General features: G+C 43.0%; 1 protein-coding gene across 1 annotated transcript; it reads right to left on the minus strand.

Annotated features, from left to right (window-relative positions):
- Nucleotides 1-1,121: 1,121 nt before the first annotated feature.
- Nucleotides 1,122-16,049, minus strand: Ik (IK cytokine). Its single transcript, XM_032885552.1, has 20 exons — nt 15,875-16,049; nt 14,967-15,033; nt 12,844-12,936; nt 11,980-12,039; nt 11,396-11,563; nt 11,138-11,252; nt 10,839-10,909; nt 10,661-10,707; nt 7,138-7,301; nt 6,103-6,211; nt 5,189-5,228; nt 4,849-5,074; nt 4,593-4,611; nt 3,699-3,784; nt 3,230-3,303; nt 2,984-3,041; nt 2,124-2,212; nt 1,828-1,936; nt 1,436-1,470; nt 1,122-1,349 (listed from the first exon to the last, which is right to left on the minus strand). Exons 1-20 carry the CDS (start codon nt 15,888-15,890, stop codon nt 1,322-1,324), a joined length of 1,674 nt encoding a protein of 557 aa, XP_032741443.1. The 5' UTR covers nt 15,891-16,049; the 3' UTR covers nt 1,122-1,321.
- Nucleotides 16,050-16,120: the final 71 nt, after the last annotated feature.

The raw sequence follows: 16,120 nt of genomic DNA on the forward strand, positions 1-16,120 counted from the left end.
GCTTGTCTAGTATGCAGAGCTGAGTTTGATGTGAAACAGCGCCAAAACAAAAATACCCTTTCCTATCAAGATGAAAATGATCAAAGTCAAGAGCTAAGCTTGGTGACGTTCTAGATTCCTTGGATCCAGTGAAACTACAGAGCATGGGCTCAGTGTTAAGCAGAAAAAGTAGAGCCTAATGAATCCCTAATGAAGCCCAGGCCAAAGTGCTGGCAAAGAGCAGAAAAAGACTTGGTAGGCCTGCCCTGGGCCTCCCCAAACTTCTCAGGGTAAAGGATCAAGAGGATAGACCAGTTTTAACCTCAAGGAACCCACCACCCATTTAGTCTTTTAGCCAAGGTCTTGAGTTTAATTCAACACTACTAATGCTCCCCTAAAGGCATAAATTCATGAAAGACGTTTGTTTCCACAGGTGACTTCCATTAATACAGCTTCACTAAGAGCTCAAGCCTGTGAAGCCGTGACAAGTTCTCAGGATGATCTTAAATCCCCAGAGAATCTGTACTCTTGGATTAGGACCCTGGCCAGATAGGACTGAGTAGGTCTGACCATTCATCTTGACAATTCTCTTGCCCACAGTGACTCTTTCCTTCTCCCCTGGAAACTGGCCTAGTAAACAGCCTTGCTGTCTAGGAACCTAGAATCCGAACAGGGAAAACAAAGCAGACTGATTGAATGAAAAGAAGAAATAAGAAGACCTGACGGTTCCTAGGTACGGTGGAGGTTTAGTGTAGATATGAGGGAGAGCATGCCAGAGGCATTTGGAAGGTGAAATGAACATGAACCTAAACCAGGCCATGTGAGGATGGGGCAGGGGGGAGGGGCTTACCTGGAGCAGCTGCCAAGAGGCCAAAGGGGCGTGTAACCAAAATGGATGGGTTAAACAGTAATCAGAGAGGCTAGGGGAAAGGAAAGCCCAGGAGTTTAGGGTGGAGAGTAGGGTATGCCACCAGGAGGACCCTGGAACAGGTAGGGACTGAGGTATGCTGGGAGAATCTGGCAGCCAGTGTCAGCTTTGATATGTTGAGAGGCACCTCAGATGAGACCTAACAGTCCATACACTACTGGAACGAGCCTTCTTATGGGACCCTTAAGATGGAAGGCCCAACACAGAAAAGACGGCAGGTTTAACTGATTTTAATTGAACATGCTGGACACATGGTGTTGCATTGCCATTAATCTTAGCATTTGGGACACAGATCTTAAAGAGTTATACAATAAACATTTATAAACATTCACAAACAAAAACAGTTTGCAACTTTTTGAGGAATTGTAGAAACAAGCAACTAATAACAGCCATGTGGTCAGCTGGAACTTGAGATTAGTACTTTGGTCTTTTCACTTCAACCCTGAAATCAAAAGAGAAGTAGATTAGCATAGGATCAGTGCAGTGAACAGTTCTCACCAGGCCAAGGACAAAAGGGAGGCCGCTTACCCGTCAGCTTCCATCTTCTTCCTCTTCTCGATGATCTGTAAAAGGACAGTAGTAGTTAATAAGCATGCCGTTAGCCGTCTACGTCCATGTAAAGCTCAAAGGTAATCTCTCTCCATTTCCATGGCTGCTCCACCTGCCTGTTCCTGGATCTGTCAATGTCTCTTCTCAACTGAAACCCCCCCACCTAAGAACGAGTCCACTATGCCAAGTGGTGGTAGAGCACAGGCCTTTAATCCCAATACTCAGGAGGCAGAGGAAGGCAGATTCCCGAGTTCAAAAACAGGCTGGCCTACAGAGTAAGTTCCAAGACAGCCAAGGCTACACACAGAAACCCTGTCTCAAAAAAAACCAAAACAACAAAAAGAAAGAAAGAAAAGAAAGAGTCCACTAACCGCACTTATTTTCTTCCACTGTCGATCAAGCTCTGCCTTATCATTGGTTTCTTTGAAGCGCCTGGTTTTCCGTCCTTCAGACATCTTGATGCCATACTGGAATGCAGCTCTGGAAAGGGCCATTGTCGGAAGAAGGCATTAGAGGTCTCATAGCAGTAGGAAGGTTTTCTTAAAGGGCTCTGTGGGCAAAGTACTTATCTAGAAACATTGCAGCTACACTACAGAGTACCACTTAACCCAATACGGGATACTTCACCGAAATGCCCCATCCTCGTTCTCTGCCCATGTTTACTCACTTGGGCAAAGCCTCCTTGTTGTTCATATACTCGCTGTACTCCTCCTGAGTATCAAAATCCCAGCGGCCTAAGGGGCCCTTCTTGTTACCCTGTAGTAGAGTACATAGAGCTATCAGTGGAAAAGGCATTTTCTCTGAAACAAAACCAGACACCCACAATTCCAGATAATAGTCATCCACCCATAATAAATCCAACCCTAATAGTTCCTATGCACTTACAATGCACACATTACTCTAAACACTAAACATATACCTTAATTCTAACAAAAATTCTAAAGTGAGAATTATATTCCTATTTTTCTGATATAGAAGCAAAGGCATTTGTAGACAGGTGAGGAACATGGCAAGGCCACAAAACAAGCAAATGGCAAAAGTAAAATTAAACAAAGCTCCAAGATTAAACCATGTTCTTGGGAACGTGGCTCAGCAGTAAGCACGTGCTTAGCACGAGTACAGCCCTCAGGCTGATCCCTAGGACATCAGAAAACAACTTTCTCTGAGTCTGCGAAGTACTCAGTGGTACATTATTAGCCGAGATGCTAAGGTTCCTGGGTTCAATCCCCAGCAGTGGAAGGAAAATAAGTTTTCTTTTATTTGGGAATGATAGTGCCCCGCTGTCATCTAAAATCACAGGACCAGAGAAGGATCGAGAGTTTTAAGTCGTCCTCAGCTGTATGTCCAGCCTGGGCTACAAGATCCTGTCTCAAAAGCAAAACCATCTTTATAGCCAATCACTACAAGGAGAACAAGTTGTACTCTGACCTCATGCTCATGAATGGCACATACTAAATAAAAAAACTTTTTTTTAAATTGCTGATCAAAGGTCCCCCAACATCCTTAAACACCCTTTTAACTTCATACCTGATCCATTTTGCTATAATCTACTTCTTCATCACTATCTACAGCCATGTCATCCATCCTAAAGAGAAAGAGCAGTTGATTAGAGTCTTTAGATGTGTATTACTATATTTTATTCAGAAACCCACCCGATAAACATCCCACAACTAAATAGAAGAATTTACCCAAATACAAAGTACCTTTAGCTCCCAACAGGTCAGATTTCTATCTGGTCACCCAGTCATCTCAACTCAGTTAGGTCTCACTTACGTGGCTGGATAGCATTCTGCGTAACTGTTGGACATGCCGAAGAAGTCACCCAGCTGCTTCTTATCTTCCGGCTTCTTCAGCATATGCTTTGTTAAAGAAAATTCCACCACTGGCAGAAAATTCAGCCAAGAGGGACCAGAGGCCAGAGGCTTCAACATGAACACTTCAGAAAGCCAGTTGCAAGCCTGAACTGGTTCTCTGGTTGACACATAGCATTTCATCCTAGCCAAAACACAGCATAAAACAAAGAAAGCAAAGACAGGAACAGAGAAACAACTGGAGGTGGATGAAAAGAAAATGGCTCTCTACAACCCAAAACAGCCAGGCATACGAGTGCATATTAATCTCAGCACTCAAAACACAGAAGCAGGAGGATCTCAAGTTACAGGCCAGCCTAAGCTACAGAGAGAGATGCTGTCTCAATATAAGTAAGGAAAATTAATTAAAACCCAGGGAGAAATGTAAATACAGGATATGATTCAGTGCCTTCCCAACCAGCAGACCCAGCAAATTTTTCATTGATGGACTTGATCAACTCTTTTGCAGATCCAGGTCCTGGAAGAAAAGACAACTCTGCTTAGATTTGAACTGATGCTTTTACAACCTCCTCTCACTAACCTCATTCCAGCCTTAAAAATGTTTTTATGGGACTCACAAGATATCTAGCAGGCAATAACCCCTGCTACCAAGCCTAACAACCTGAATTTAATTCCAGGAATGAAATAAATGTGGTAGTTCTGGGAGTTTTGTTTTTGTTTAACTTTTTGTTTGAGACAGTCTCACCATGTTGCCCAGGCTAACCTAGAACTATGGAGTTTAGACTGGCCTTGAACTTCTGATCTTACCTCAGCCTCTAGAATGCTGAGGTTACAGGTGAGTACAACCACATCTTGCTAGTTAAAACATACTTGTAAAGTGAAGGAATACTTTTATCTATCTAGACTTTAACCAAACTGCAACTACTGAGCTTCTCTGGTCACCAGGATAACTAGAACACTCCACGCCTGAGCTGGTCACCAGGATAACTAGAACACTCCACGCCTGAGCTGGTCACCAGGATAACTAGAACACTCCACACTTGTGCTGGTCACCAGGATAACTAGAACACTCCACACTTGCGCTAGTCACCAGGATAACTAGAACACTCCACACTTGTGTTCAGCTTCACCTCAAAGCTTCAGAATTGAAGGGATTATATGGAAGAGCAAATGTGCCCCATCTAGTCCATAAATTAAGACATGGTTCCTATGGAGGCCCAAACTAGGCAGTCCCCCAAATTCTGCCTTCATCAGTTGAGAGCAGGAGGGTTCTGCAAGGAGAGTAGACTGTCGGAGAAATGGAAAACACTGTAGACACGACCCACCTTTGTCAACATCCATGGGCTGAAAAGAAAACAAAACTGAAGTAAGTTTTATTATATGGAATTTACATTCATCTCTCCCTCAAATCTGAATTGATTCCCTAATCCACTTCTGCCCCATTTCCAAGATGCTTCCCACCCTCAGTTAGCTGGTCAGTTATTACTGTGAAACTACAAAGCTACTGAGGAGGAAATGGGTCCTGTACCTGGCTAGAAAGGGTCAGTTTTCACAGTCTGGTATCAAGAGCGCACAGCTCACCTCATCATCCACTTTTGGCTTCTCAAAGTAGCTGTGCCTTTTCTTTTCCTCCTCTCGTTCCCGTTCCCGGTCTCGCTCTCTCTCCCTCTCACGGTCTCGCTCCCGATCTCTCTCCCTGTCTCTGTCCCGTTCCCGATCACGTTCACGTTCCCGGTATCTCTCACGCTCCTTGTCCCGAGGTGTCTTGGTTGTGGAAGGAACATAATCCCCGATGTCTTCAAAAATGCTGGGAAAAACAGGTTTCACTAATTGCTAAAATCATACATACCCATGCTGGCCATTTCTCCAAAGACAAGAAACACATATCTTGTTCCCAGATACATGGGGCTGGGATACATACTTCATGTCAGCCTCAGGAGGTTTCTTTTCTTCCAGTTTTCCTGCATTATAAAGAATATCATTCAGTGCTTTCTTAATTTTTAAAAGAATGTTCTATTTTTTAAATAAATAGTGGGGAGGAGGGATTTGTAAGGATGGGAATGGGAGGAGGGGCAGGAGGCCTCAATGGGGAATAAAGAAAAAAAAAGCAACATTCTGCAATTAAATAAATAATTTTTTTTTTTTTTTTTTTTTTTTTTTCTGGAGCTGGGTTCTGAACCCAGGGCCTTACGCTTCCTAGGCAAGCGCTCTACCACTGAGCTAAATCCCCAACCCCTAAATAAATAATTTTTAAAAAATGAGGCACGCCTTTAGTCCCAGGGCTTGGGACGTAGAGGCAGGCAGATCCCTGTGGCCAGTCTGGTCTGTATATTGAATTCCAGGGCAGTCAGGACTACATAAAGAGACCTGTCTAAAAAATCAAAACCAACATAACAACAGATTTTATGTGTATGGCTTTTGCCTATCTGTATGTCTGTGCACCACATCTGTGCCTGGTGCACTTGTAGGCAAGAAGAAGGTTCTGGGTCCCTTAGAACGGGGAATTGACAGATGGTTGTGAGAATCATGAGCATGCTGGGAATTGAGCCTGGATGCTCTTTACTGCTTAGCCTCTCCAGCGGCCTCAGTGCCTTTTAACATCTGCTGTTTAAAACAGACAGAACCTTTCCACTCTCCTTAACGCTTCAAACCCAGCCAGTGGGTTCTGAGTGGGTCAAGCGGAATTTAGACATACTCGTGCTAATGCTCCATGTCATTCTTTTCCTGCTATCTAGAAGCCATCCAATGTCTACCAAACAGAGGCTGCAGGACACTTTGTTCTCACCACCAAATGCCCCTCCAGGAGTAAAGTCTCCTTCCCTTCCCATAAGGTACCTTTATCCTTCTTCTTGAGCTTCTTGTTCCGGGTCCCCTGTCTCAGATATGACAAAATCTGGGTGAGCTTGCTAATAACAATGTCATTTGTAGTCAGTGTAGTCTGGGCCTAGAAAACCAAGAAGCAAGAATATCTCTTAGCAGGAATCTCACTGTCTTATAATCAATTCGATTAAATTCAAGGATAAGATACATACAGTTGTTAGCTAGGTAGATGACTTGTAAGAAGGTGAAATGAAGAGGCACTCAAAATAGATGAAATGGTATGAAAAAAGGCCCTGGATCAAAAGTTAATATAAAACATTCAAGAAACCAAGGAGATTTAGAGAACATGCTGAGAAAAGGCTAGTCCAGCTATTGCAAGACCACAGACTTTTTACTCTGAACCCTAAGAACAAGAAACCACAGAAAACTTCTACACAGTGGTGAAACAAAAAATTTGCATTTATAAAACATCACCTTAGCTATGTGTAAAATCTATTAATGAAAGGTAGAGGAGAGATTCAGGTAATGGATGTTAAAAGAGTACCAGGTTTCTTTTGAGGAATGCACTAATATAATGGTAGTGGCTATATAATTTAGTGAATATGATAAAACTAATTGCAGTGAACCCTAAAAGGGTAAATTATACAGCGTGGAAATTACACTGGCCAGTTGGTAGTGGTACACACCTTTGATCCCAGCATTCAGGAGGCAGAGACAGGCAGATCTCTGAGTTTAAGGCCAGTTTGGTCTACAGAGTAAGTTCCAGGACAGCCAAAGGTATAAGAGAAAATTTATCTTGAAAAACCAAACCAACAAACAAATAAACTAACAAAAAATACTCTGAACTAGAGTAGGAAAAATTCTCTTTTAGTAGCTCAAGTAAGAAACTGTGGTTTAAAGACTATTTCTGGTGGAGACAAATGTATGCAACTGAGACCGAGGGGATTTTTAAAAATAAAACAGAATGTAAGGATACAGTAGATGAGGAACAGGACAAGGGCAGGCAGATTTGAAGATCATACGACAGGTTCTCAGAACTTGGTTACTCACCTCCATGGTGGGGCAATCAGCTTTGCTGCGGATAAGAGTAGTAGGGATATCCGTATCTGCATACTCATCATCCAGGTCCACCACGTAGGCCATCCGGCCCGGTAAGAACAGCTCATTTCGCTCATAAGATTTACTCTTGAAAAGCATCCGATACACATTTCGGCCTATACAAAGGAAAAGATTAGCAAACTGCCATTGTTACAGTAGTCATGTATTAACTACCCACTCTGGGCTGGGCATCAGGCCAAGTGCTATTTATGCTCTGCCACATTACATCTTCAAAAGCCCTATGCCATGAGATAAGCATTATTACTTTTTACTAAAGCTAAATACTAAAGCTGCCACACAGTGGTGCTAAATGCCTTTAATTCCAATACTTTAATTCCAGCAGAGGCAGGTGAATCTCTGTGAATTCAAGGCCAGCCTGCTCTACACAGTAAGTGACAATAGCTACATGAGATCTTCTCAAAACAAAAGCGAAAGCGAAAACACAAAAAACCCTAAAACTGAGAATTAAGTGATTTACCTAGATTCACAGCTACCAAGTAACAAAGTAGGTCAAAGGCAACCTCCAAATCTTGAGCTATTACTATTCCATACTGCCTTCTCAAGAATACTACATGCCCATCTTATATTAGGCCCCTTTGAGGAAGAAGGATGAAGGTTAAGAGGTTCTAAGGGCTTGTTTGTCTGTTGTTGTTTATTTTTAAGAATTACTATTATCATTGTATATACGGATAATGTGTTTTATGAATGCATAAAGGACGTGTACACATCTGGAAGTCAGAGAATAACTTTGTATAGTCAGGTCTACCCTTCCACCTTCATGTTGGTTCTGAGGATCAAACTCAGATGGTCAGACTTGAAAGATAAGCACTGTATCGGCTGAGTCATCTTGCTGGTCACAAGGTTTAAGTATTTGGAGTTTTTGTTTTTGTTTTTATTTTTGGAGGGGGGATCTCAAAACAGGGTTTCTTTGTGTAGACTTGGTTGTCCTGGAACCCACTCTGTAAACAGGCTGGCCTCAAACTCATGATCTGCCAACCTCTGCCTCCTGAGTTTTGGGCTTCAAGGCATGTGCCAGGGGATGGGAACAGGAGGGAAAGACATAGGGAATACGGTGGGTGGGGGTTGGGGGGACTAGAAGGGGGTCCTTTAGGGTTAGATGCAGACGCCTAGTGCAGTGGAAGTTTCCTGGAACCTTTGAGGGTGACCCTAGTGGGACTCCCAGTAATGGAGGATACAGAGCCTAAACCAACATCTTCTGTAACCTGGAAGGCTCCCAGTAGTGGAACCAAGACACCAACCCAGCCACAAAACCTGACCCACACCTGTCCTGCCTGGAATATGTGCTGGGGCAACGGTGACTCAAAACTGATGAGAGTGAACAACAATAACTGGTCTAACTTGAGGGCCAAGTCACAAAAGGGAGCTGAAGCCTGACACTGAATGGGAAACTGGATGGCTTGGAGAACTATCATGAAACCAAACACAACTGACCCAAAAAAAAAGTCAACTGAAATGACTCCTAATATATTCTGCTATACTCATAGATCAGTGGCTAGACCAATCAATATCAGAGGTTTCCTCTGGCAACTGATGGGAGCAGATGCAGAGAACCACACCTAATATGAGCTGGAGCTCGGGGAACTCTGCAGAAGGAGGAAGGATTGTAGGAGCCAGAGAACACAACCCACAGAATCAACTGAGCTCATAGGGGCTCACAGAGATGAAAGGGCCACCATGGAGGCTACATGGGTCTGTGCTGGGTTTTGTACACATGCTGTAGTTTTGGCCTGGAGTGTTTGTGGGACTCCTAACAGTGGGAGTCCTTTCCTCTTACTGGTTTGTCTCATCAAGGCTTGATAGGATGGTTTGTACCCAGTCTTACTCCATCTTGTTATGCTGTATTCGTTTGCTATCCCAGTTCTTTCCTGAAGAGAACTGGAGTAACAGTGGATCTGAGGGGATGAGTGGGGGATTGGTGACTAGGAGGAGTAGAGGGAGGAGAGGCTGCAGTTGGAATGTGTTGTATAAAAGAATTTAACAACAAAAAAGTGTGCACCTCCACCAGAGGCTTAAGTTTTTTTCCAAACAGGGTTTCTCTGTGTATCCCTGGCTGTCCTCTCTGCAGACCAAGCTGGCCTTGAACTCAGAGATCCCCTTGCCTCATGCACCAGCTCCACCCAGCTGGTTAAAGATTTTATTAATGACAATAGAAAAAACTACACTGCATACACATTATACACAGTATTATACATTCCATTTCTCTTCATTCCTAAACAATCACATGGTACACATTAGGCTAATCTTTATATATGAAAAAAGTGAGCAAAGTTACACACCTACTGTGATTTCATCGTTAAGAATCAAATCCAGGTCTCTCCATATTCTTCTTTTTTTTTTTTTTGGTTCTTTTTTTCGGAGCTGGGGACCGAACCCAGGGCCTTACGCTTCCTAGGTAAGCGCTCTACCACTGAGCTAAATCCCCAGCCCCTCCATATTCTTTTAATCACTAACCATGCTACATTCTTTTCATGTATGTACACTTGAAAGCCAACAGTCATTTTAGGTGTCAGCCCTTAAACTCCATCCTCTTATCGGTCTGTTGGCTAAGCAGGCTGGCCAGGAAGACCCAGGAATCCACCTGTCTCTGGGCCTCCAGCACTGAAATTGTAAGAGTGCCACCACACCCAGCATTTATATATGGGTTCCAGAATTCAGGTCTTCCTGCTAGTGCTTGTGAAAAACACTTTACCAACTGAATTATCTCTCTAGTCATCCATGCTACCTTCTCTATGTCTTTGTTGTTTTATGTTCAGCTTTTAAAAAATTAATTAGCTTTATTTATTGACTCTTCCCCTCCTTTGTACTTGAGGTGGGAGTCTCCTCATGTAGCCCAGGTTTGCCCAGTTCTTGATTATCCTCCCAATACTGGGATTACAGGGATGCAGCACCATACTATCAGTTATTTTGAGCTTTTCTTTTTTTTTTTTTTTTTTTTTTTTCTTTTTTTCAGAGCTGGGGACCGAACCCAGGGCCTTGCACTCTGCCACTGAGCCAAATCCCCAACCCCTATTTTGAGCTTTTCAAAGCAGGTACTTGCTAAGTACCTAATGCTGGCCTTCAACTGGCAATCTTCCCACCTCAGCCATGTGAGTTCTAGGTCTACAAGGATGCACCATCACCTCCAACCTATCCATCCTTCTTTGATAAATATCTAAAAAGACGTGAAAAGGCTTCTGGTCTAACTGAAGAGACATAAATGATATGGAAAATAATTAAGTCCATGTCTGAGTCCTATAGAAGTATTTCACGCCAGGTGGTGATGGCCCATGTCTAATCCCAGGACTTGGGAAGCAGAAGAGACTAGATCTCTGTGAGTTTTAGGACAGCCTGGTCTACAAAGTGAGCTCCAGGACAGTTAAGGTTACACAGAGAAACCCTGTCTGGGAATAAACAAAAACAAAAGCCGTCCTTACAACCCAGCTAACATGCAGTTACTGCTATAGAAATCACTCACCAAGCCGAGTTTTGAATTCAATTTTGTTCTCAGGATCCTCATCTTTCCTAAAAATAGAAGAAAATATTGTGGGTGTGTGGGAGACAGTAAAAACAGAAGAAAATGTGGGGAGCACTAAAATATGCCCCACTTTAAGCATACCCTTCCAACCATCGAGCCCTCTCTGTTGCTGACTCACTTGGTTTCCTTTTGGGGCTTTTCCATGAGTTCCTCTTCCTCCTTCTCTTTGCTGGCAATCTCAGCTCGCACCTAACAAAGTGCACAAGTGTACAAAGAAGGAAGTGAGGGATCCAGGCCCTTAACCACACCAGGGTGACAAGGGAAGACCTTCCCAAGGAATTCAACCACAAGTTCTACAGACAGGCCACCTATAATTCTGCCAAACCAATGGTCTGGGCAATCGTGTCCTTCACTTCACAAATGTCCAAACATGAACACTAAATAGTATTTCTCTCCCCATCTTTAAACAGAACTCACCTTTTGAAGCAACGCAAAATCCAAACCTTTCACCAAATGGGTGTGTTCCATATCACCACCCAAGAATTTAGACTCCTGAATCAACTGTCTTCTCTTCTCTGCTGCTGATTTGTCCCTGAATAATGAAAGAACCATGTTGAAGCAGTCCATTATGAAAGACAAATTCCTGCTGAAATTCAAGCATGTGCTCCCGAGCAGGTTAAGCTGTAAGAAACCTAGAGTGTGACTGTGGCTCTGCTCGGAGGATCCCCTACTCACGCCTCAGCAGTGGGGCCCACGGCCCTGTAGTTGGCTGTTGTACTAATCAGCTCAGTTTCCTCGTAATCTTTGTTCACACCATCTCTCCGTTCCTTGGCACGGTCCCGGTATTTCTCTGCGAGTTCTCTCTCTCTCTCAATTTCTTGCTGGCGAAGCTTGGCATAATAACTGTGACCAGAGAAGAGAAATATACACGGCTTACCAACTCCTATCTCAAGGCCAACATAAGTGGTCCTGTTTCCTTATATCTGTGGTGAAAACTATGTATATACTGACAGAACTGCCAGTCGACTCTTGATCATCGTCAACATCAGAAATTCAGTTTCCGGGGTTGGGGATTTAGCTCAGTGGTAGAGCACTTGCCTAGCAAGCACAAGGCCCTAGGTTCAGTCCCCAGCTCCGAAAAAAAGAAAAAAAAAAAAGAAATTCAGTTTCCTCTACCTCAGATCTTCCTTTTTACTGCTACCACATGCCCTCTCTAGATGTACTTTCACAGTAGGAAACCTGTTACTGGACAACTCCTCTGCTCCTTCACCCACAGACAGTCTCACCTTACAGAGCACTCTCCTCTCCCATCCCTTTACCTTTTCTTCTTCCTCCTCCGTGCAGCTGGGTCTTCATCCTCATTGTACTCTCTTGGCATCCTAGAAGATACAAGAGACTCACTCATAGCAAAATAATGCCCCAGTCCTTAAAACTCACAAGGCATTGAGAACACATCAGAGGATGAGATAATAGGATAAATTCAAGGCCAACCTGGACTACATGGTAAAGTCCAGTCAGGTCAAGACAATGTCTCAAAAAAGGAAAAAAGGCAAAACAGCCAGCTGTGCCAGGACACACCCCTGGGCTCAGCACTCAGTAGGTCTCTATGAGCACAAGGCCAACCTTATCTACAGTGACAAGGCTAGCCATGGTTACACAGTGAGACCATTCTTAAATAAGAGAGAACAAAAAGGAAAACAGCACAATACAAAAACCAGTGTTGATCAGGCAGTATATTATCAATATCTGTACCTCTCGTTATAAAAAGCATCATAAATATCTAATTGACATTAACATTAAATACTACCTTAAAAACCTGTCATAGACTATCCAGTAATAACAGGCCCAGAAATCTGTCCATTTGCACAAGCAATGACTCTATTACAATATTCATGAAGGAATAATAAGAACCCAGAGGGGTTGGGGATTTAGCTCAGTGGTAGGCGCTTGCCTAGGAAGCGCAAGGCCCTGGGTTGGTCCCCAGCTCCGGAAAAAAAAAAAAAAAGAACCAAAAAAAAAAAAAAAAAAAAAAAGAACCCAGAGCATCCCAGTCATCACTAAAACTTCAGTCTTCATAGAGAAAAAAATTGGAAGCAGAGGCTTGAAAAGAGGTCTGGCTCTTGAGAGGAGTCTACCAAACTCTGGCTCCACAGAAATGGACAGGCAGGAATGAGAAGGCTTACTCATGGTGACGTGACTTAGAAGGTGGTGCAGAAGTAGGTGCAGCTCTTGGGGTCATAAGAAGTTTCCTGAAGTCTTCATTGGTAAGTTTTGATCTGTAAGAAATTATAAAAAAAAAAAAAAAAAATCAAAATCAAAATCAAAACCAGTAGTCAATAGGAAAGAAGACGGTAAAATACATGGTTAACTGTACTAAAATAAGGGAAATGCCAATTCCAACACAGTACTGTTAATATTAGAAGTCCTTTTTTTTTTTTGAAGATTTAATTATTTATTTTATGTGAGTACACTGTAGCTGTTGTCTTCAGACATATCAGAAGAGTTTATCAGATCCCATTACAAATGCTTGTGAGCCACCATGTAGGAGCTGGGAATTGAACTCAGGACCTCTGGAAGAGTAGTCAGTGCTCTTAACTGCTGAGCCATCTCTCCAGCCTAACACTAGAAGTTCTTGCTTTTGTTTTGTTTTGTTTTGTTTTGTGTTTTTTAAGACAGGGTTTCTCTGTGTAGCCCTGGCCATCCTAGAACTTACCTCTATAGACTAGGCTGTCCTCAATCTCAGAGATTCACCTGTCTCTGCTTCCCAGAAACTAGGATTAAAAGTATGTGCCACCACCTCCTGGCTCAGAAGTTTCACTGAATCAAATGTGAGTAAAATTTGGGAGTATGGATACTCTCATATAGATTCAAGAATACTGTGATGGGGGCTTAATTCTGTACTAAAACTAGGCATACAACAAAAGGGGAGGTTAAGTCAAAACTGGGGACTTGCAGGTCATAGTGGCACACATAGTGACAAAAGATGAAAATAGGAGGATAGCTAATTTGAAGCAAGCCTGGGCTATATCTTAAAGGGTAAGGGTACAAGACCCTAGGTTCAATCCTCAGCATTATCAGAGAGAGGGGATGGGAATAGGCGGTAGACAGAGAGAAAGACAGAGAGACAGAGAAAGAATTTTAGATTAGAATGTAGGAGTACAAGTATATAATCCCTGCACTCGAGAGGCTGAGACAGGAGGATCAGATTAAATCCTCTCTGAAATAAATAAAAACTAAAAGAAGGGGTTGGGGATTTAGCTCAGTGGTAGAGTGCTTGCCTAGCAAGTGCAAGGCCCTGGGTTCGGTCCCCAGCTCCAAAAAAAAAGGAAAAAGAAAAAAAAAATAAAACTAAACAAAACAAGGTATAGTAGTTTTGTATGAGCCTGCAATCTCAGCACTTGGGAGACTTGGGGGAGGAGGAATGCCATGTCAGTCTGGGATAAAGAGTGACCCTATCTCCAAAAGGGAGGGCTGGCAAGAGTGCTAAGTGGGCAAAGTGTGTGCTCTTCAAGCTTAACAATCCAAGTTCAGGTCTCCAGAACCCAGGTAAGAGCTGGGCACAGCAGTACAAGTGTCTGTAATCCTAGCACAACCCTTCTCAGGAGATGGGAGGCAGAAACAGAAGAATCATCAGAAGCTTGCAGGCCTACCAACCTGGCTGCCAGCAGTGGACAAAAGAAATCCTATCTCATAACAAAGTGGAAGATGAATACCTCACCCCAAGGGTATCCTCTCATCTCCACACGTGCATCTACCCGCACACTCAAAGTAATAGTAAGTATAAAAGGGATTGAATTGGTGAAGTTACAAAAGACAATTTTACATTTTCCAATGCTTAACTTTCACCAGGGAAAATTCTTATATATGCTTACATATGCAACACAAACACTAGACTCTTCCTGCCCATAACTTCTCTTCAAATTCTCTTATGTGGGATTCCTAGTTCACTTAAGGTTCACAGAGATAAAGAACTAAATGTTCTGAATGTTTTATGTTTTGGTTTTTTTTTTTTTAAGTCCTTAATTACAACTTTACTAAAAACCTGACACCAAAGTAATCATTTTGTATGACTTACGAAACTAAGCATAATTACCCCATCTTGGTAACTGAACTTACGATAAAGTTTTCTGTGGGAAAAATAAGTTTATCGTGTTATACAGGTTAGCATTTTTCTCTCAATAAACCATTTTCTAGGAACTGTTGGTCCATTCTTGCCAACAAAATACTCTGAATTCTTTCAGCCTGTCTACCGTCTCTCTTGCTCATGGCTCAAATCATTCTGTTCTCCAAAGACAAAATTACTCACTGGTGGAAAGAATGAGGATCATCCACATCGTGGCCATCTGGGGCCAAAGGGTTAGAGAAGGGCTCACCTTAAAAAAAAAAAAAAAAAAAAGGACATTAAATCAATCAATCGTTTAATGTGTGAAGTTCCGTACAAAAACTAGCAGTTATAAAAGTGAACAACATAGTGGACGAGATGAAGGGCAGCAGTACTTAAGCAGAAAGTATAAGTACTGAAATGGGAGGACTACAAGAAACTCTATTACCAGAAACTGGGAGTGGTACCTACATCTGTAATTCCAGAACCAGTGAGATTGAGGCAGCAAGACCACCAAGATTTTGAGGCCAGTTTGGGCTACGCACTCAGACTATCTCAAAAAGAAACGAGCAAAAGAGCTGTTTGTGCCTGTATGTGCCTGTCACCTCATCACTTGACCAATGGAAACAGAAAGATAGGTTCAAAACCCGCCCGCTAGATCCGTTCTTGATCCTTGCCCACTTGGGAAGGGAGGTAGGGAACTATAGAGCCAGGTTTTCCTAAACGAAGAATTAACATTTTTCTCCCTAAAGATTGCTTCCAAAGTACTACATCAAAGAGCTCAGCATCCGGTAATCCCAAATACTTGGGACTTTTGAGGTTTGCCTGAGAGCGTAGCGAGCCTCTCCTCCCGCGTCAAATAAACAAAACAAGCCCTAAAAGAGAGGCACAAGCCATGGTTTACTAAGTTGGGGATAGGGAGGTGGGGCTGCATCAAAACGCCGGTCCTCAACAAAGAAACAAAATTTGCGGGCAGTTCAGCAGGGCCTCTCCTAAAGGCCAATGGTTCGCGCGCCTCCAACAGTCACACAACTGGCTTAAATTCAGCAAACTCAACGAGCCTAGTGTCTCTAGTCCCGCGGGCAAGAAAGAGTGGTTGACTCTAGCCTTACTATCTCGCTCCGGCATTTCGGCCGCGGTCTCTCAGCGCCAGCAACCGCGAAATATCCTCAACAAAACAGCGGCGACAAACTTTTATCCACAATGCACCACGAAAGCCTGCGACAGAGCTTTGCCTTCTGTGCCTTCCGGCTTCCTTCGCGTCACTACCATTCTGCCCCTATAAAGGCCTCATTTAATTGCTAAGATTTGTCCCGCCCCTCCCCGCGTCATCCAATCGATGACGGAGAGTAGAGGGT

The sequence above is a fragment of the Rattus rattus genome, chromosome 15 (assembly GCF_011064425.1).
Source record: "Rattus rattus isolate New Zealand chromosome 15, Rrattus_CSIRO_v1, whole genome shotgun sequence".
In the NCBI taxonomy this organism is placed as follows: domain Eukaryota; kingdom Metazoa; phylum Chordata; class Mammalia; order Rodentia; family Muridae; genus Rattus; species Rattus rattus.